Source organism: Anabrus simplex, chromosome 9 (genome assembly GCF_040414725.1).
Source record: "Anabrus simplex isolate iqAnaSimp1 chromosome 9, ASM4041472v1, whole genome shotgun sequence".
NCBI lineage: Eukaryota > Metazoa > Arthropoda > Insecta > Orthoptera > Tettigoniidae > Anabrus > Anabrus simplex.
The window spans coordinates 105,775,001-105,798,047 of record NC_090273.1 but is presented as its reverse complement, the minus strand read 5'-3'; the positions used below and the strand labels follow the sequence as shown (position 1 = coordinate 105,798,047).

At 36.4% G+C, this 23,047-nt stretch overlaps 1 protein-coding gene across 1 annotated transcript in view; it reads left to right on the top strand.

The window, feature by feature from the left end:
• Positions 1-23,047, top strand: part of LOC136880889 (medium-chain acyl-CoA ligase ACSF2, mitochondrial) — a 196,648-nt gene that overhangs the window by 109,804 nt on the left and 63,797 nt on the right. The window contains exons 13-14 of the mRNA XM_068229164.1: positions 8,017-8,182; positions 17,540-17,668. Coding sequence (XP_068085265.1) covers positions 8,017-8,182; positions 17,540-17,668 — 295 coding nt within the window. The remainder of the gene's footprint in view (positions 1-8,016; positions 8,183-17,539; positions 17,669-23,047) is intronic.

Here is a 23,047-nt window from a genome sequence, read left to right as displayed (position 1 = left end):
AGTTATAAAGCCGTATTCAGCTTTAAGGTTGTGATAGTCTCTTTTAAACTTTTGCAGAGTGCATAATAATAATAATAATAATAATAATAATAATAATAATAATAATAATAATAATAATAATAATAATAATAATAATAATAATAATAATATTTTTTTGCGAGGGAGTGTGGAGAATCTTTCATAAGTGTCCGCACTCAGCAAGTGTGTGTGGAGATTCTTACCCACTAAAACCACACTCCCTTTTCCCACAGCGTTTATCTCCGCCCTGGAAACCGCTCTCGCATTACTTCAGGACGGATGTCGTGCTTAATGCATCTTGTTCTTCATCTTCCTTCTTCTGCTTTACTGTCTGTCGTAATCATCCAGATACTTCTTCTTCTGACGCAGAATATATAATAATAATATTAATAATAATAATAATAATAATAATAATAATAATAATCACGTACCGGTATATCTACATTGCTCTTCATTATTAGAAACAAAATAATTATGAATGTTGCACGTTTAGGCCTTCTTACCATATCTTTAATAACAATAGGTTAGCCTACACCTGACAAAGATTTCTATATCCAAGTTTGAATGATATTTCAAGTTCATGCTCCATAATGATTGGAAATGCAGGTGGCGATATTAAGGCATCCGAGGTAGGTCAAAGGAGTCTTCTGTTTGCACCTCTCTTCATGACTCTCATTTCACATCTTATTTTTCTTCGCGTTTTCCTCTTCATTTCGATAGTTATGTCAATTATCTTCTTTCTTCGTGTTCTCTTCATTTCGATAGTTATATTAATTTTTTTTTGCTATTTGCTTTATGTCGCACCGACACAGATAGGTCTTAATGGCGACGATGGGATAGGGAAGGCCTTGGAGTGGAAAGGAAGCGACCTTGGCCTTAATTAAGGTACAGCCCCAGCATTTGCCTGGTGTGAAAATGGGAAACCACGACTATTATAACCATTTAACTCAGTACCATGGCAATTGAACATTATTCCCATGACAGCGATGTTCAGCGCTGATGGACTAAATGCACTAAATATCTAAATTCGTCAATATCTCTGTTATATCCCATTTGGAAAAATTGTATGAAATATAAATGTTCAAAAATTATAGTTTAAGGTGGAGTAAATATTTCCAGAGATATTTGGAAGTTTGTAAAAAAAGGTAATAATCGCGAGTGTCCCTGTTGTTATTACTGGTATTATACATATATTTATACATACATTCGTTTAGCCCCCTAAGGAGCACATGGAAGCATTAAATAGCACTGGTATTCTTCATCTTCTTGTTCTTCTTATCTTCCCAAAACTTCCTCATGCTTTCACTATGGGCCTGCCGTCTTTCTTGTGTCCATGAGTTTTTGAGTTTCAAGCTTTTCTCAGATGAATTCTTGGATGCAAATTTATGGGCGTTGATCTTTTGTCTGTATGTATTCCTTGTGGTTGCCATTGGATCAACGTCGACTTCTGCGAGGTCCTTTTGTGTATCCGCTAGCCAGTGAACATTGGTTTGTCGGTTTATATTGATAATAAGAAATATTTTCTTAGTTGTGGGTCATCCATTTGTGCTAGATGTCCTTAAAATTGCATACACCGATTGCATGCAACTGAAGTGAATCGCTCAGTTAATGCATAGAGTTCTTCCAAGCTTTTTCGCATGCATATACCCTCTTAAAACTTGGGCCTGAATATCTTCCTCAGTATCTGTCGTTCAATTTTCTCAATGTCCTTGATGTTAATGGTGAGTGATGATGTCTCAGTTGTGTAGAGTGCCTCAGGGAGGACAACAGTGTGGTAGTGTCGGAGTTTGGCTTTTGTGGATTATGATTTCTTATTGTAGAAGTTCCAGGTGATTAGGTATGCTTTAATAGTTTTTCTTCGCGTGTTTTGTTGGCTGCTTTTTCATTGCCTGAATTACCAATAATTTCATCCAAGTACTGGAATTGTTTGACTTGTAAAATATTAAGTAAAACACTTTCAAGATTAAAATTATTATGCCCACCTTTTCAATACAAATATATATTTTTAGTGATTAAATTCTACATGAATTAAAAACACCACTTAGGGACATGTTTCGCCCTAGTTATGGGCATCTTCAGCCTAATACTAAATCTTAAGGTCAAGAATTAAAACTATAAACATTGGAACTTAATAGTAAACTTAACTAATACTAAATACAATGGTCTTATGCTTTTTACATAGTTTACAATATGTACAGTATGTATAATATGTACATTAACTTTGCCATAATTTACGAACAATGAATGAATTTATTTTATAATGACTAGACATCCAAACTGTAGACTGGATTGATCACAGTGTGAATTGGGGTTTCTCAAATTGTATTGACTAGAGATCTATCACAGTGTGAGTTGGGGTTTCTTCAATTGCTATGTCGCCTGAGTCGTAAGTATTGTTACAAAACCTTCGTTAAAGTCGTTCATGTTAGGGTATGAATCAGTTTGAATATTCCTTTAGAAAGAAGCAAGGTTATGTATTAAGGTTGAAGTAATATTAAGTTACATTAGGAAATTTGAGATTTGCTTACCCCAAGAGAAGACATAGCTCCCAGACAACAAATCTACTCTACATGATGCCAGAGACAGAATTAAAACCACCCTGCGCCGTGCTTCCTGAAGGTAGCCCACACTGTGTGGTGCAACAGGAAGTAAGCAAAGTCACCTCCGTACAGGCCTTGAAGGCCCTTGGAGGAGTGGAAGGTAAAGGCTTCCACCATTGTTAACCTCGGCACGTGATGGAGTAGAGTGGTTAGCTTTATGCCCGGCCACCTTTGCCCCCAGGAATTAACCTGTTACTCATTTTTGGTGTAGGTTGAGTGAACCTCAGGGCCATATGCACCTCTGGAAGTGGAAATCTCATTTCTTAAATTTTACAACTTCCTGACAGGGATTCGAACACACGTCCTTTCGGGTGAACCGAGCAGGCCTTTACCGCCTCGGCCAGGCAGCCCCTTGCAACAGGAAGTGGCATAGCAAAATTAATGACCAATGACTGCACAGGAGTTACCTTTCGATTAATTTAAACCAAACAAATTTAAATTTTTAATTTGATGTTTGTTGTCTTGTCCTTGGAAACTTCTTGAAGCTTGTATCTTGTGCAAGTCCCAGAAAAATCAACATGTGCAGTACAGAGCATCCCACAAATTTCGACGATAAAATTTAATACAATTTTAAATTATCCAAAATTTACTTGAAGGAGGCCAAATATATAAACTCTTGCAGCACACGTCACAGGATGGACAAATTATCATCAATAGCGTCGTATGCCCTCACTCCATATGAACACTGTGGAGAGGTTAGGAATTGAATCCAGGTTTTTTTACATGCACTCGAGTGATTAGAAATTGTATACCACAACCTCACCCACCTCTCTCACCCTGCCAGCCAACATTCTGATGGAATTTGTTTTTGACCAACAGGACTAAAACTGGCTAACAATGGTATCAGACCATACAGACTTGTACTGATCATGGTGACCAAGTAGGCATAAGTTACTAATCAAATAATATATAGCCCAGTATAATAATGGCGTGTGGACTCGGAGAGACCTTTTGAGTTGACGTCTTATAGGTGAACTGTGTGTCTGAGGATGGCGCCTTACTTGTGATGAATTCTAATGTTGAAGATGGCGCGCACGGATGCACAGACGCACGCACACGCGCACGCACACCCCGCTGGCCCCAAGGGATCGGAATTAACCAATGAGATTAAAATCCCCAACCTCGTCAGGAATCAAACCCAATATCTCTTTGACCAAAGGAGAGCACGCTAACCATTTAGTCATGGAACCAGACTATAGCCTACCATACTCTCCTATTATCCATGAACTTAACCACAGAACGGTTGGGTTGGGTCCATGAAACCCCAGTGTTGTGATAATCTCGAGGTCACAGCACTTGCAGGTTTAGTCCTTTCTGTATCTTCCTGAAACAGTCATAAGAATGTGTTGCAATTCTTATCTCAAAGCTTCATCAGTCATATGTAAATTTGCAGTGGGTCTTTCAGGCCCGGCCCAACTGTTTTGTAATTCTGTCCAATATGCTTACAAGTTTATGTTCTTATGGTTTACACTTCTACAGTGTTCATGTCTTGAAAAAAGAAAGTTCATTTCCATGAAGTTTTGAGAATATCAAGTGAAAAACTCTGAATATGTACATAAATAGTGAAAGTTTATTTGGCAAATTAAGCTCAAAAGGGTTTTCTAACCCCAGAAATTCAAATTCGGCCAGCAAGACTTTCAGCAGTAACAAGTGAACCATAAGAAGACCTGGAATTTGTAAAAAGAGGAAGATACTATAAGCGCAAGGAACTTCTGCACACTGTGTATATGCTTGAAACGTGTGAAATTATCTTTAAATTAAAATATTTGGCCTCTCTGAAACTCCTTTGGGTGTTATTTGCACATTAATTTCTGTTTAGAATCTTTAGACCCATTTTATTTATTCTTGGAAGATGATGTTATCAACAGTATGTGTTTTAAAAACCTAAATTTTATGATTGTTTTCAATTTCATTTTTGAATTTGTCATTAGATGTACCTAGGTTTCTATGTTATTGATTTCATTCTTTAATTTGTTATTAGATGTGGGATTCTGTAAATATCCTCAGGGTATTGATATAATGCCATTCTGTTATATAATATGTCATGCAGTGTAAATGAATTGCTGAAAACAGGCTTAGAGGATGTCTTTATTTTGGGCCTGCCAGGCCCAGCCTGAATGTTCACAATGATTTTCCTATCCGACCATCCTAAGGTTAAATACCGAGTTTCAAAAAATTCTATCAAGCTCTTTTCATTGTTCATCAACAGCGAGCATAATTGACATGGAAATATCAGTTTCCACACTCTGACCCATTTGACCGTTCTCCAATATTCATAAACATTGTGAGACTCCGTCTATCATTGCGTGTGCCATACTACCATTTCTTAATATTACGTACTGTTTTCTTTCAAGTGACTCACAATTTCTACCCTCATCGTTAATTTATGTTTCATCTTATACCGATCCAGAGTTCACTTAATCTTTTTCTTTTTCTTTTTCATATGCATTGTTTTACATGTTTTTACGGCTGACGATGACCTGGACTAGGGTCGAAACCGGTCCCATTTATGGTTACTATTAAATAAGAATGTAATCACTACATTTCTTTCTTTTATGTATTGAATAGGTTGAACCTCTTTTTCAATTATTTAATTTTTAACGTTAATACTTTCAATATGGAACAATGAAATTTTTATCTTTAAATTCTCTGTATGTCGCACCAACACAGAGAAGTCTTATGGCAATGATGGAATTGGAGAATGTTAGGAAAGGACTAAGAGTGGGAAGGAAATTACATGACTTTAATCAAGGTACAGTCCAGCACTTACCTGGTGTGAAAATACAAAACCATGGAAAACCATCTTCAGGGGTTCTGACAGTTCAGTTCAAACCCACTATCTCCTGAATACAAGCTGACAGCTACAGTACATGACCCAAAACGTGTAGCTACTTGCTTAGTGTTTGAACTGAGAAAATTTATTTCCTTAAGGAAAGCATCCCTTACTTGGGCTAATCCTACTTACTTCTGCCATTGTTGATTATGCCGCTACCAAAATAAAATTATTCATCTCCAGTAGAGGCAATTTGTGAAGAAAGCATGACATTTTTATTCCATTTTATCTGGCTGAAATTAGGAATTATTGAAACAAGCAATTTGTACAAGCCCTGTTGTCTTATCAGCTATTTATTTCCTTTACTTTCTTTAATTAATAACAAAATGATTAGTGGAAATACGCACAAAATATCAATATCGTGGCTAATCGATTTGTACAGTGCCACAGCAAGTAGTGGACACTTTGCATGTGCTGTGAGATAGGGTATCAGGGGGTATATATTTTTTGCCGAGGTTGTGGACACTGAGGGATGATTCACTTGCTTGCCATGAATGTTCATCAGTCTGGCAGTCTCTTTATTGTCTGTTAGTTTCTATGTGTGTAGTCGAATGCTAAATAATTTTTAATTGTATAATTATGCTGTACTTCTATCTGATTCCAATACATGTGTAATATTGTTCCTTAGGTGAAAGTGTTATTGTATGGTATTGAATCAAAACCTAAAAAAAACTATTATTACCCCACTGAAGTTGGTAAACTGTCAACCTTTACCTCCCTGTTGGAATTCACTCAGAGAGTATAGCATTTTTGTATTTTTGATATATCCACCCTCACCCTCCTCGCACCCACTATATCCCAAATATCCGGGTCCATTTTGTTGGCTGTATATTTTTTGCCCCCCCCTCTAATTCCCAGTCACCACTACTGTTCATATCAGTTAGTCATTTCATTTCCTAATCTAATATTTCCTGCATCACCTGACTTTATTTGACTGCACAATGTTGGCTGGCTCAAGCGTTTTGAAAATTTGAAAGTACAGGGAAAAGAAGTTGAATACAATTTATACAAAAATAAGAAGCAGGGAATATAGTAGAATCAAAATAGCCAAGAAGATGTTGCAGTTTGACCTCTTTTCCTTTTAATGTTTATATACAGGAGAACAGGTGTAAAAGAAATCAAAGTGGAATTTAGAAAATGAATTGCATTCCACAGAGAGGAAATTAAGACTGAGACTGTCATAATTTTTATCTTGGTTTACACAGGATCTGGAGAAGTTAATGAATGGGTATAGTCTTGGAGAAGGATACCAAGATTAAAGTATGGTAAATTTAAAACAAAAGAAATGGAGTCATATGCAATCAGTTGATACAGGAGTTATTATATTAAGAAATTTGTTGTTGGGTTGTAAAAACCAATGATGTAAGTAAACCCTTTATTAGGAATAGAGATTTGTTGACCTCAAACATAGGTGTTCATATCACAAAAGGATTTCTGAAGATGTTCATGTAGAAGAAGGTGGAGGGAGGCATTGTATGAAAGTACCAACAAGGAATTTAATAGGTGCAAAAGCAAGAAAATAGAAGCCTTTGAAATATTATGTTGCAGTCAGAAGAATTTTAAAGATGAAACGGGTAGTTCAGATCAGTGATGGTGGTGTGTTGAAACCTTCTCAAGTAACTGGTAATTAGCTCAGAATTTCCAAGTACTATATACACACATACAAACAGTATGCAATACAGAAAACCTTCCAGGATGACAAATGAAATACAGTGCATGAATTCTGAAATAAGTGTAATAATATGCATACCTCGGTGTTGTGTTGTCTGTAATAACACACCAATGTCATTGAGAACTACTTGTGTGAGCACTGTACATTTTCATCTTTGCTTCTATCTTGAACATTCCCTTTTACCAAAATTTGTTAACTAATTTATGAATTGGAATGAACTTTGAGCTTAATCATCAGCAATTTTTTCTTGAAATAATCTCCTGACAGCACAAACCGATGCTGAACACACACAAGAATTGTAAATGAATACTCATTATGAAATACTGTATAAGTAAAGGAAATGAATAAACAACTTGTTGTGGAATAGAATACTTAGGCCTAATATCAGCCACAGCTTTCTTAGCACACTACTGTATACGTGTGGTTTCAGCACCAGTTTTGCTCAGATAATGCACTCTCAGTTCACACAACAAGGAGTTAATTGGCCAACTACCTTTTTCAGACTTCTTTTTGGTTTCCCATTTTCACACCCGGCAATTGCTGGGGCTGTACCTTAATTGAGGCCACAGCCGCTCCCTTCCCATTCCTAGGCCTTTTCCCTCCCATCGTCCCCATAAGACCTATCTGTGTCGGTGCGACGTAAAACAAATAGCAAAAAAACCTTTTCTGACTTCGATACACTAATAATTTAACATCCAATTCTCCATTAGAAAATATCTTCTCCATCATAAAATGCTATATGCTAATATTAACAATGCTAGAAAATGCTAAATTCCATTTTTAAAATTCTAAACTCTTAGTATCAAAATGTTAAAATCTACCCTCTACATATCATGTCTAAATTCTGATCCAGCATTGAAACCAATCTAGAAATTATAATTGTGTCTTTACAGTTTCAGTACTCAGCCGAGCTACTGGCACACTCCAGGCAATGAACCACTGTCTCCTCTAACAATAGGGCAGCTGTTGGAACAAACAGCTAAAAGGTGGCCAGATCGTAAAGCTATAATATCAGTGCATCAAGGCTATCATCTTACCTTCAAGGAGGTCAATGAACTGGTAAGACAAATTTTATTGGTTAGGGATTATAGCTACATAAATAATTACATCTGTATTGTTGGTATTTGTTTGATTCACATCATAAATAGGCTGTAAGTGAGAAAACCACTTATGTGAAACATTATTGTATATTATACATGTAGCTTGTACAAAATAGTGTGTAGTCTATGAAAGAATGCAAAGGTTGGAATTTTAACAGTCGCAACACTGCTGTAGAGACGCCATGCAAAGGAACCTAATAATGTTGCTGATAACACATGTTAGTTACATACCTACCTTACCTCAGAGCACATGGACTCTCCTTTTCAACATCACGTGCATGTGAAATGGCGAGAGGAACAGAACCTTGTGTTAGCAGGCAGTCTAAGGTAGTGTTGTCACAATGTTTTTGAAACAGGAACAATGGAGTTGGATAAAGATTGAATGTGCCAGAGGTCATGTGTCATCCAGGTCTTCAAGAAGCTTGTGGAGAATCTGCATTACCTTGCAGAACAGTAGCACGGTGGGTAAAAGCCTTCAATGAGGGACACCAAACTGTGGCAGACATGCGTCGGCCAGGTCATCCTAGTCTCAGTGAAGAAGAAGTGCATGCTCTTGCCATGTTACTGGACACTGACTGATGCCATGTGATTCGTTAGGTGGTCCGAGATACCGGATTAGCACATACAACTGTGCTTCAAATTCTGAAGGCATGCCTGGGCATGAGAAAAATTGCTTCACAATGGGTTCCGTGTGATTTGACAGAGATGCAGCTGCACGTAACCACTTGGAGCACTATGAGCATGAAGGAGAGGCTTTCTTATACTGTATCATTATGCTCTATGAGATATGGGCCAAATCGTATGAGCCATAACTGAAACATCAATCAAATGAATGGCATCATTATGGGTCACCACGAAGATGAAAAGTTCATCAGAACCCCAGCAGTGTGGAAGTTATGGTTCTTCTTGTGTATAACTGTGATGGTGTTATCCTAACACATTATGTTTTTCCACAGCAGACCGTCAATGTGCGGGTATTACTGTTCATTTTTGGAACACAACTGCGATCAGCTTTGAGAAAGAAGGAGAGGACTGATTACAATAGCAGACGCCCTCCTTCTGACAGTCACTATCGATTTGCGAAGTATTAAATAACAATGGTAGAAAAACCCTTTCTGTATCACTACAAATTGACTTCAATGAATGAATATAGATCGTCAACGGAAGTATATGGATGTTTACCTTCATTTCCAGAATAACTGCTGCTAAACGGTACATCATATCGAAAAACGGATTGTACGATAAGACACCTCTGGCCACATTTAGCAATCTAAATGGCTGGTCCTATGATATGGTCAAGTATCTCATCTATTTAAAGGCAAGATTGTTTTAGAAAAGTTGAATAGGGTGAAATTGGTGTAAGCTTTTCACATATTGAATTATTTCTCATGTACTTATGTGACAGCTTAAAACATAGAACTTGGCACACATATGGCTCCTGGGTGGGCCAATATTCAAGTAGAATTCGATGATCCGATATTTCCTATAATTGATTCAAACCATCAATTATAAGTGTACAATGTGCAAAATTTAGGTACAATCCAGAAAGAGAGCCCAATTTAACATATAAGGGAGAGACATACAACAAAAAGTCATAGGACCAAAGTTGTAGCTCACTCCAAATTGAACTGAGATTATGCCATCCATTTTGTGATACGACTTACCATTTAACCAACAAATACCTCAAAAGGAATGTCTGCACAGTCATTAAAATTGCCTCCATACTTCAATATCTTTGGGGGTAAAACGTGAAAAATTTGAACATCTTGGAATTTCTCCTTCAGTTAGGGACTAAAAGCTATAATTTCTCCAAATTTCAATTTTCTACCTTGTCTGGCAGGTTGTGTCGCCATCTTGATTTGGGGGGACGGGGGATGAAAATTAGGAAATCATTGAAAATTTTTAAGCCCACGAAATCTATAGGTTGTCATTTTAGATAAATTATACAACTGCACTCTTATGCTGAGCCCAAAATTTGAGGCTCCCAGCATCCCCCCTTCAGAGAATTTTGAGAATTTTTGATTTTTCTAGGGATCCTGGGGTCATCAGCTTCTCCCGTACCAAGTTTCAAATTTCTGAGATTTCTGGAAGTGCCTCATTAATTTACGTCTATTTTAATTTTTAAATATTTATATATACATCGCTCCAGACCAATTTGCTTTTATATATATAACGGATAAGCATGAGCACGTTTAAAAGTGCACACCTCCACTTTGAGATTCATAACTCCTAAACGGTGCATGATATTAACAAACGGTTTGCGCCATCAGACGTCTCTTTTATTGCTCTACATGTTTGTTTCTAAACCATTTCCTCATATCTCCCACATTTAGGGGGTAAATTGAGTTCAAAAGTTTGAATAGCGTGAAATTTTGGTACATTTTTAACGCTTTACATTACTTTTTGCATACTTATGTATAAGCTAGAATCATGAAATTTGGTCCACATATGGTCTTTGATCATGCCAATGTGCACACCTAACTTGATGAACCTATCATTCCTATAAGTGAGTCAAACAATGATATATACTTGTAAAAATCATCAAATTTACGAACGATCCAGAAATACGGCAAAATCTAACATATAAGGGAGAGAGATACGACAAAAAAGTCATAGGACCAAAGTTGTTGATCACTCCAAATTGAATAGAGATTGTGCCATCCGTTTTGTGATATGACTTACTGTTTAGCCTCAAAAGGAATGTCTGCACAGTCGTTAAAATTGCCTCCATATTTTGATGTCTTTGGGGGTAAAACGGGAAAAGTTTGAAATTCTTGAAATTTTTCCATCGGTTAGGGACTAAAAGCTATAATTATCCAAATTTCAATTTTCTACCTTGCCTGGCAGATTGTGCCGCCATCTTGATTTGGGGGAACGGGTGATAAAAATGAGGAAATTCGTGAAAATTTTTAAGCCCACGAGGTTGTCGCTTTGGATAAATTATATGACTGCGTTCTTATGCTGAGCCCAAAACTGGAGGCCGCCCAGTGTGCCCCCTTCAGGGAATTGTGAGAATTTTTGATTTTTCTAGGGATCTTGGGGTCATCAGCTTGTCCTGTACCAAGTTTCAAATTTCTGAGATTTCTGGAAGGGCCTCATTAATTCGCGTCTATTTTCATTTTTAAATATTTATATATACATCGCTCCAGACCGACTTCCTTTTATATCTATAGATTATGCTTCATACAACTAGGTTGTTTCAATGTTTTTTCAATTATGTTTTTCCTAACTAATATTTGTACATTAAAATATATCATAAAGTTTTCCCTAGCAAATATTCAAGTGGTGAAGGAAACATAATGTAAATAACTCATGGCCGTGCAGTTAGGGGCGTGCAGCTGTGAGCTTGCATTCAAGAGATAGTGGGTTCGAAACTCAATGTCGGCACCCCTGAGGATGGTTTTCCGTGGTTTCCCATTTTCACACCAGACAAATGCTGAGGGTGTACCTTAATTAAGGCCACAGCCATTTTCTTCCCACTCCTAGCCCTTTCACATCTCAATATCACCATGAGACCTATCTGTGTTGTGTGATGTAAAGCCAATTGTAAAAAATAAAAAACCCATGACTGAATGGATGCCATATTTTTACTTCTCATTCATAAGAAACCCCTTTTCAGCCATTTGTTATATAAATTACTGCTGTATTTTATGGTACCGATGTTACCATGATTTACACACACAAGCTTGCTTATGTGGGATTCACTGAAATGTTTGTGGTTTCTTAGACTATTATACTGTAAAGAATGTGAAATAAGTAAGAAATAATGTTACCAGGAACCCTACTTCAATTTACAAGGTAATTCCAATAAACATTCATAATCTATCTAGGGTCTGCTTTAAATCTATGACAAAGTCATTCACCTTCAGTTTTTTCAAATGATGGGAATATGTCCAAAAGCTACTGATCTCTATCCAGCATTTTCAGTTCATTTTCAAGCACCTCATACATAGCAGGATTAAAATGTGGCTTCACTGAATGTTTATGGCTTGAAACTGTCACAAGTAGCCACCATTCCATATTATTTGCAATACTTGTAAGTAGCTACTGGTGATTAATGGAAACTATCTTTGGATTGTCAGTCACTGGAAAGGTGCAAAATATTGTCCTTGATTGCCACTTCAGCTTCAATCACTTTAGTTCTGGTTTATCTATGAGGGATTCAATAAATCAAATGCTTTGTTGAATGAGTTTATTTACATACATAAATGCTGTGTTTCTGTTCTTTACTGTTTCAGAAATCATCAAATCTGCTAACACTCTGTATAAGATTGCTAGGTCAAAACTAAACTATTGAGAAGAGAGGCTCTTCAATAGTCCACAGACATGAGACATTGAAAGTTATAAAAAATAGAGCTTGCATATAAATTGCATGCTTTAAAGTGGTCTGGCTGCACAGTATCACTGGATGCAATGCACTTTTTCCAATCAGATACAAGTGTATTCACACCTATTTTGTACAAGTCAAACTGTCTGGCTGTAAGAAATTCCTCGAAAACATCTCTGATTTGTTGAACTGTTTCCCCACCAATAAATGATCCAAATGTTTTAGACAAATGGTGAGATCAAATGGTGAGATCAGTAGCGGCGATTGGGAATTAGAATTAGGGGGAAGGGAGGGGGAAATATGTACGGACAACAAAATGTACCCAGGTTTGTGGAATATAGCAGTGGGGTGGGGGTGGGGGGTATATTCATCAAAACTGAAAAACAAAAAGCTATAAATAGATTAAAATATATGGCAAGTTTTTGATGCTCTCTGAGTGAATTTTGACAGAGAAGTAAAGGTTGACAGTTTGCCAATTTAAGTGTGATAATAATAGTTTTTGAGATTTTGATTCAATAAAACTTCCATCAAAGGAACAATATTACACATGAATTAGGCTACAATTAAATAGAAGAATGGCATGATTTTACGATTAAAAGTCATTTAGTATTTGACTACACACTAAGAAACTAACATACACTAAAAGGACTGTCAGACTGATGAATGCTTGCGGCAAGTGGGTGGGTCAAACTTGTGTCTGTGACCTTGGCAAAAAAATATACCCCTGCTATCCTTCCTCACAGCACATGCAAAGTGTCCACTACTTACTGTGGTGCTATACAAATCGATTAGCTGCGACGAACAATATTTTTTTGCGTATTTCTGCTAATAATTTTGTTAATAATAAAGGAAATAATTAGCTCCTATGACAACAGAGCTTGTACAAATAGCTTGTTTTAATAATTCCTAGTTTCATCCAGCTAAAATGGAATAAAAGGTCATGTTTTCTCCACAAAGTGGGGGGGCAAGCACCCTTCTCGCCCCCTCCCCCTAATTGCTGCTACTGGGCGAGATGCTTGATGAGTTGGTGGATAAGGAAGAGTCTCATAGTGCAAATTATGTTGTATGTTTTCATGAAGTGATCTGTATGAAGATGGCAGTATACAAAAATGTGGAGATTGTCCTTGATTGTGTTTCCATGTTTGTACTGGTCTCTTCTTTCCACTTTTCACACTGATGTATGATTGTGTTTATTCAGATATATGCTTCTATCCAAGTTCCTTTCTTTCCTTATATTATTATATTCGGTTCTCTTCTACATAATGTTGCAAAAACGTAAAGTCACATAACAAACAGGGATTTGGTTCTTTTCCAGATTATGTTACAAAACTGTAAAGTCCCATAACATACAGAATGTCTGAAAATAGGTTACAGAAAATTTATGGGCATAATACACCCACAAATGTTATCTAATTTTTCCTAAACCATTTCATTAATCACTAATGGCAACTGATCCATAACTGCTATGTTCTGTGATGTAGTGCACTGAATTTGCAACAAAACGTGGTCAGTGAAGAGTGTTAATATTAGCATTCAAAATTCCCAATGAAAATACATCGGTTATGCAGAAACGATCACACTCTTTACTAGTGTACAGATATGAGTGTGCGACTGATGACCGCATGGTATTGGCTCTTTACATGTGCTATGCGGTTGGCAAGCAATACAGTAGAGTGATTGCATGACTCAACACATGTTGCAGAGGCAAGTGGACAAGTGGGGCATTGGGAGAGAGAAATTCAAAGCAGCATTTCCTATAAGAGTTTGCAGTTGTGAGTGAAACTTAATATAAAAATGAAATAAATATTAATATTCACAATATGTACAATACATAAACAATTAACCCTCCGTTACACGCGCCGCGGAGTGAGAGTCCGCACTTTATTATTCTTTGGTATCACAGGCCGAAAATGCAAGGCAGAACGGGCTGCCTTCTTGTAGCTTCTTTCCTCAACAATACAAATGCCGTGACGGCGTGAGAATGTCGGAGTAATCGCCGAGCTGTTGATTACAGAAGTTCATATTGTCAACTGCAGACTTGCGGAGTCTGAGTCCGCAGGCGTGTATTGGTGAGTTGTTAATCTTACTCACTCTCTTGGAAAGTCATCCATTCTTCCGTTCCTATTTATTATAAAATTATATACTTTTATTACCTACAAGTGTAGTAGTGGGCTCATTTTGATATATTTTCTTCTTATGATTATTTTTAGTAGGATAAACACGATATTACGAAATGAGGTATGAATAATTATTTTGCATCCTCTTTCCAAAGAGTTGGTGCGATTTATTCCGAGAGTTATGGATGAAATCGAGCAGTCGTTGGACGACGATGAAGTTGGTGCAAGTGATGATAGTGATCAGGACGTCGTAAACGATAGTGATCATAATTCTGAGAGCGAACAGTCCACGTGTGAAGGGGACGTGGCTGAAAGTGAGCAGCATGAAATGTATGGAGGAAAGGACGGGACCGAGTGGAATCATCGGCCTGTAATGAACCGTAATGGAAGGGTCAGACAACTTGAACATAATATTATAAAACACTTGCCTGGAGTAGTAGGAGTTGCCAAGAATACTGAGGCGCAATTGTTCTTTACCGACGAAATACTACAAGAAATCGTAACATGCACAAATCGCTATATATACCCTTATGTCATACAAGTCAAGAAAAGACAAAGTTGTTTTGGTTCTATCTACTTTCCATGAAGACCATTCTGTTGATGACGATTCAGATGGGTCAAAACCCTCATTAATTACCTTCTATATTGACACGAATTCGGGCGTTGATAAGGTTGATGAAATGAAATGCACTTACTCCATGTCAAGATCATCACGACGTCGTGACTTCTTCCGTGCGATATACATCAATTAATAGAATGTAACGATTGCAGTTTTATTCCAAGAAGTAAATTAATAACCAATTATTGTTAATTTACAATTAGTTTTGTTAAGTGCTCTGATTTGCAGTTGATAACTTCTGATTTATCCTAAAGGACTGAAATGTTCTTGTAAATATAGATTATGGTATATAAATGTATCAATATAAATAAAATCAAGATAAAGTAATTACGATGTAAGACGGATTGACAAAAGAGGGAAATAAAGAATTCTTGGAAAAAGAATTCAAATTAAAGGAATGGGAACTTACAAACAATCGCGGACTGTCAGTCCGCGCGCGTGTAGTGGTGTTACAACAGAGGGCGCGTGTAACGGAGGGTTAACAGAAATCAGTTCCATGGGTAAGTCATTCCAGTCATTATTTTGTTGATGTTTCTAAGTTGCAAACTTCGATGTGCACGAAATATACTGTATTTATCGTTATGCTTCATAAAACAACTGTATTGTGCTCACCCAAACCCAGTAGGAGTTTTACTACTAGGATGTAAATTTTGCACGCCATCGGTTCAAAATACCTCAGCACATGATAATCAGAATGAAGACAAGACATTATCCAGGCATAATGATCAGATGCTGTTCTGTAATATATTGCTATTACCAGCAAGGTTGTATACGAGCGAGCAACATGTCAGTGTGCTAAGGCAGCATATCACCCAACATTATCAAGCAAAACAGCTCAGCTGGCCAGATGCTGCACAGGATGACACACAAGTTGCTCATGATTTAACTTACATTTCTTTGTCGATTTTCTGGTGAACTTTTGCTCAAAGGAAGAAAAAAATGCTGGAGATCGATTTCTTTTGTTCAGAACAGTATGTCCTCTTAAAATGTCTATAATTTATTTTCAGGTACCCTGTATAAGATGAAGCAGAATGTACAGATATTAGTACTGAATTATTGATCTCTTTGGCTGATTAGTTTGGTCTTTAGGCCTCAGGGTCCAAGTTTAATTCATGGTGAGGTGATGGGGTTTTAATTATGAATGATCAATTCCCTTGGCTCAGGGATGGGTGTTTATGCTGTCCATATCATTCCTTCGACTCACACACACCCATATTCTTGACCACACTAATATGCAGTTTCGTATGCAAGGCAGAATAAGAAGTTATTACATTAATAAAAACCACTTTTCCAATACATAACAATCCTTTATATTTAGGATAAAACCATTAATAGATATTATAATTAGGACATGTTTTGCTCATGCTTAGTGAGCATCATCAGCTAGAAGTAACTTATTCCAAGGTAGGTCAGGGCCCTTCTAGCTGATGATACTCACTAAGCATGAGTGAAACATGTCCTAATTATAATCTATTAATGGTTTTATCCTAAATATAAAGGATTGTCATGTATTGGAAAGGTGGTTTTTATTAATATAATAACTTCTTATTCTGAAATCCAATATGGTTTTATAATGAGATTCATAATTTGCAATGCAAGTCAGAAGCCGCCCACCCTAACTGGAATGTCTGTCTTTCAAGTATTGCAATTAAACAACTGTCAAATGCAGATGGTTGTTTATTCTATGAGAATAATTTGTTGAACCAGAGAAACAAGGAAATGCCATTTGATCCTTGTTTCAATGACGGTGAAATCCTGACATTCACCTCCCCGCGGTAGAGAGGGGGCAACGACTGCATATAAAAATAATATTTTATATGCAGGCGGCTAACGAATGAAGGGACCGATTATCTCCCGGTATAAGGAGATCCCCTATACCAAGTGCCAACAGTCTCTTTGAGAGTGGATGAGCGGGTATGGGTAAGGGCACTCTATTGTCCTGGGGACAAGAAATTGTTCCCAAAGGCGGAGGAACCAGTTTGGTCAACGGCATTAGGATGCAGAAGGCAACGGGAAACCACTGCATTAAAGATCCTGAAAGATATTCCAATAAATCCACATGGCATGGCTGCAATGTCAAGATTGGAGCTGGCCGTGTGGATCGTCTACCTCCGTTTGGAGATGACGACTTAAGAAGAAGAAGAAGTTAAATATTCTTTACTATTATCCAGTACTGTATACAATGTAACAGGAATATTAATGATTGCCCTGCAGAAGTTATTTTAATATAATACTGAATTTTATTACCCTCAGGTATACAAACTTGCTGCTGGTTTCTTAGAGCTGGGCCTAAAGCCTGGTGACATGTTGGGACTCTGGGGACCCAATACTATTGAATGGTATCTTACGAACTTTGCTGCAGTGCGTGCTGGCCTTATTGCGGTAAGTAAGATACATAAAGGACGATGTATGATTGCGTGCACTGTAGAAGTAGAGCAGAAATTAAAATTTATAACAGAAATAAACATTTTGACCCCTCCAACTAAGAACATCATATCTGCATAAAGTAAACTGTTGAGGAGAGGAATTTAAAGTTTCAAAAATTTGAAACAAATCAGACAGTTTTTTTATATTTTATTGTTCTACTTTAACTGAATTTCAATACGGAAAAATGAGGATAATATCATGCAATGTAATGGCCAACCAGGCTAAGGTAAACATTAAAAACAGATTTATAAATCTCAAGGTTAAAATAGGTAAGATCTCGAAAGATATATGGTTTTTGAAGAAATGTTTAAAAGACAAACTTATACCAAAATTTTTAAAGCCTGCATAAAGACGTAATTTGTCAACACAAAACTTAGCACACTCACAAAACAAGGTGAATGAAATATGGCTGAAGAACAAAATCAAAATGCATTATAGAAAAAAGTCATTTTTGAACCTACAACTTTACCGCACACATTTAGAAATTTCTCAACAGTTATCCCCTTTAGAATGGGGTTCAATCCAACTGTATGCTAACGTAAAGCTTGTTGACATACTAGAAAAGAAACAAAAGACTTTAGAAAACAAACTTTTCCAATTGAAAGAGAGTAAATTAAATTTGAGGGATCAGCCAACAAGAATAAATAAACCCACTCCAGCTTTAAAAGATGTACCCACTACGATAAATTTGTCTAGTACTACTTTCACTGAGAATGAAATAGATTTACTCAATAAAGGATCAAAATTCAACTGGCCTAACCCAAACATAATAGACGACTTGATAACTACAATAACAGAAGTAGAGGCGAATGTAAGACAAGTACCAGTAGATTCACAAAATGATACTAGATATGATATCAAAAAGAAATTTCCTACCTTAGTTGAAGAATTAATTAACAACTCAGATTCTACTCAATCTAAACAAATAAATAGCTTAAGAACCAAAATTAATAATAATAATGTTAGAGTAACTAAAGCAGACAAAGGTGAAACTACAGTTCTTTTAAACAAACATGATTACATTAGCAAAACAGAAGAGTTTTTTTCGGAAAATAATTATGTAATAACTAACAAAGACCTTATAAATAAAATACAGAAGAATCTAAAGAACGTACTTAAAAATTCTACTTTTTTAATAAACGAACAAGAGTATCAAAAAATGATTAATATGAATCCCAAATTACCAACAGCTAAAGCTCTACCCAAAATCCACAAAGCAAATATGCCTGTTAGACTGATAATCAATAGTAGAGGGAGTCCTACTTATAAAATCTCAAACTTTTTACACCAATTTTTGAAGAAACATTACAAATTTAACAGCGATTCAATAATAAACAATTCAATTGAATTTTGCGAAAAATTAAATAGTTTTAGCTTGCAACCGCATCACAGAATATGTTCCTATGATATAACCAATATGTATCCAAGCATACCTATTAAAGAAACCGTTGAAATCATCAAATCTAATCTAATTAAACAGGGCAAATTAAGCACGTACAAAATAGAAGAGTTTATAAATCAATTAAATTTTGTTTTAAACAACAGTTATTTCACATTCAATGATAAAATTTACAAACAAATGTGTTTGGGGATGGGTGACCCCACGTCAGGAATTTTAGCAAATATTTACATGGATCATCTAGAGCACAGCAAAATAAAATCAAACATAAAAGGACTATGTTTGTGGTTGAGATACGTAGACGATGCCTTTGTTATAATAGATAGCAAACTTAATGACAGTGATAATATATTAAACTTTTTAAATAATCTTGACCAAAGAGTAAAATTCACTAAGGGGGAAGAAAATAATCATTCGTTAAACTTTTCAGATATTACAGTAACACGAACAGAAAACAAATTTAACTTTCAGATTTATAGAAAGCCATCTTATGTCCCAATAACTATTAAAAAAGATTCTCTACACCCAAAATCACAGAAACAAGCCGCTTTTTTTAGTCTGGTATACAGAGCCTTCAAAATGCCACTTTCTGATAATAGTCTAAAGAAAGAAATTCAATTTATAAAAGACTTCGCTTCAGTCAACGGTTATAAAATAGATGTCGTCAACAAAATCATTAACAGAGTGAAATCGAAACTAGCTACTAACCTTATTCAGATCAAAAATGAAAAACCAAAATTTGCAACATTTACATTCACCAACCCAGCAGTATACCAAATCACGAATCCGATCAAAAAACGGCAAATCAATATTGCATTTAGAACACAAAATACAAATAGAAATATATTTTTCAACCGCAATAGTGTAAATTCACGCAACAGCAAATACCAAAGTTCAGGAATCTATAAACTAATTTGCTCAGAATGTGGTTTCTCTTATGTTGGCCAAACTGGCAGAAGTTTTATAACTAGATATTTGGAACATGTAAACGCAGCTAAACATAACAAATTTTCCGCGATGAGTAATCGTATGCAAGAAAAAAGACACCATTTTACCACAATAGAAAAGGATTTAAAAATAATCAGAAAGGTCGATAAAGGAAAATTAATGAATGAGCTGGAGAACATACATATTTACCTAGACAAATACTTCAATAAAGATAAAAATCTGAACGGCGATAGAAATAAAAAACCCATTAATAAAACAAATTCCAAAGTTAATACAAACATTCAAACTCAGTAATACAAAACTGACAAACAATTTTATCCTGAATAACAATAACAGTCAATCTACGAATATACAAACACCCCTCCACACAAATTCTGAACATTCCCCTCCAAGAATCACGTCATTCGCTAGAACGCCGCCCTCTGATACCTCCCCTCCCAATACCCCGCAGATACTGAGACACACATACAACACAAGGAGCACAAGTAGTCGTCAAACAGTTCAGTGCACAAAAGTAAATACAGGCAGAAGTAAAAAGGGTAAGTGCTGATCCTTCAACATTAGCTTCTTCAACTTTTAATACCATCTAACATTAGTTAACAAAATGATTTTCCTGTTACAGAGATGTCAACAAACTTACTTTCGTAAAATTCGAGTAAGTTACTAATTACTTATCATCATGACTGTCACCATTTGACAGAGTTCATGATAAAGTTTTGAAGAATTACTCCACACCGGTAAAGTTTAAAAGCAAGTCGTGAATTTGAACAATCGGATGTTGAAGATTTGAAATACGACAAATTAATAAATAAAAATCAACAGTGTGCTTCACTTTGTTAATTTATGGATGAAAAGATTATTAGTCACAACCAAACTGAAATGTTTTGAGAGAGCACCAAGATTTTGTATTCATAAAGTACAAGATGTAGTAATGCTCACACCAGTTAGCAAAAAGATTTTAATGTGTATCCAACTGATAGTTTTAAGATAATCAACAACTTCAACAGATTGTAAATGTATTTATATCTGACTAACTTATGACATTGTATTCAAATTTAGAACAAGATTTTTAAAATATCAAACACTACAAATAGTAATATTGTTTTAACAATGATGACGTAATATATAATGTTTTATATTCAAAAGTATTTTAATAGTTATTATGATTAAATCTGTTAGCAGTAAACAACAGTTGCAGGTTATTAGAATAGTATTACCGATTTTGACCGGGCGAGTTGGCCGTGCGCGTAGAGGCGCGCGGCTGTGAGCTTGCATCCGGGAGATAGTAGGTTCGAATCCCGCTATCGGCAGCCCTGAAGATGGTTTTCCGTGATTTCCCATTTTCACACCAGGCAAATGCTGGGGCTGTACCTTAATTAAGGCCACGGCCGCTTCCTTCCAACTCCTAGGCCTTTCCTATCCCATCGTCGCCATAAGACCTATCTGTGTCGGTGCGACGTAAAGCCCCTAGCAAAAAAAAAAAAAAAAGTATGTAGCTGAAAATGTTCAATAATTGAACGAAACATGTCCTATGTTTTTAATAATTTAGCAATAAAATAAGGATGAGATCCTAATTTTATAATTGCTTGTAAAGTATTGAATAGGTGGAAATCAAACTTTTATTGTTCTACTTTAGTCTACTTTTGTCGTTCAATTTTACAGAGCAGCTCAACCCTGTCTTCAGCCTCGTGATAAAAAATGCAGGGGCTTCATCATGGCGTCAATTCTTATTTATAGAAACTACCCCCTCTCTCCGGGCGTCTCCCTTTGCCACCAAGAAAATTTCTGTAACTTTTCTGCCTTAACTAAACTGTAATTACAAGAGTTTTGAAGGTGACTACATACTTGCTACATTTCCGGTGGTAGTGTTCATGGACATTTGAAATTTCTACATATTCAATTAGCTGGATAAATGACCTCGTTTGATAGGCACTATATTTTGTCGACTTGGCTTGGGCACGCCATACACGCGCGCTCTTCTGAAATAATCCATAAAATGACTTAAGATTTTTCCGCCGTCGACACGTGCAGATGACGTCACGTATCCCAGAGCGTGGGACAGAAGGCAGCCACCCCCTCACCACGTGTCACTCCGTGCTATCAAGAATCGAACTTCTTATTCCAATTGACAATTTAATACATAATATTCTTAGGGCACAAAGGTCATGGGTCCAATACATATAAAGAGAGAGAGGAACAACAAAAGGAACACATAATAGGACAACTACAATGACAGGTGAGTGTGGGAAGAGGGAGCACAGAAAAAGGAGACAAGGACAAATATAAAAACACTAAAGTACAAGGATAATCTTGACATCTTCACAAATTTCTGTCTTTGAATAGTTAGGCTCTCTCCTCATCAATCCCAGTTCTTCTAGATCCATTTCTTCTCAGCTCCTGACGAGCTCGTTCAATCAATCAATACTGATCTGCATTTAGGGCAATCGCCCAGGTGGCAGATTCCCTATCTGTTGTTTCCTAGCTTTTTCTTAAATGAATTCAAAGAAATTGGAAATTTATTGAACATCTCCCTTGGTAAGTTATTCCAGTACCTAACTCCCCTTCCTATAAATGAATGTTTGCCCCAATTTGTCCTCTTGAATTCCAACTTTATCTTCATATTATGATCATTCCTACTTTTAAACACACCACTCAAACTTATTCGTCTAATAATGTCATTCCACGCCATCTCTCTGCTGTAAGCTCGGAACATACCACTTAGTCAACCAGCTCGTCTTCTTTTTCCCAAGTCTTCCCAGCCAAAATTTGGAACATTTTTGTAATGCTACTCTTTTGTTGGAAATCACTCAGAACAAATTGAGCTGCTTTTCTTTGGATTTTTCCAGTTCATGAATCAAGTAAACCTGGTGAGGGTCCCCTACACTGGAACCCTACTCTAGTTGGGGTCTTACCAAAGACTTATATGCCCTCTCTGTTACATCCTTACTACAACCCCTAAACACCAATCAATCAATCAATCAATCAAT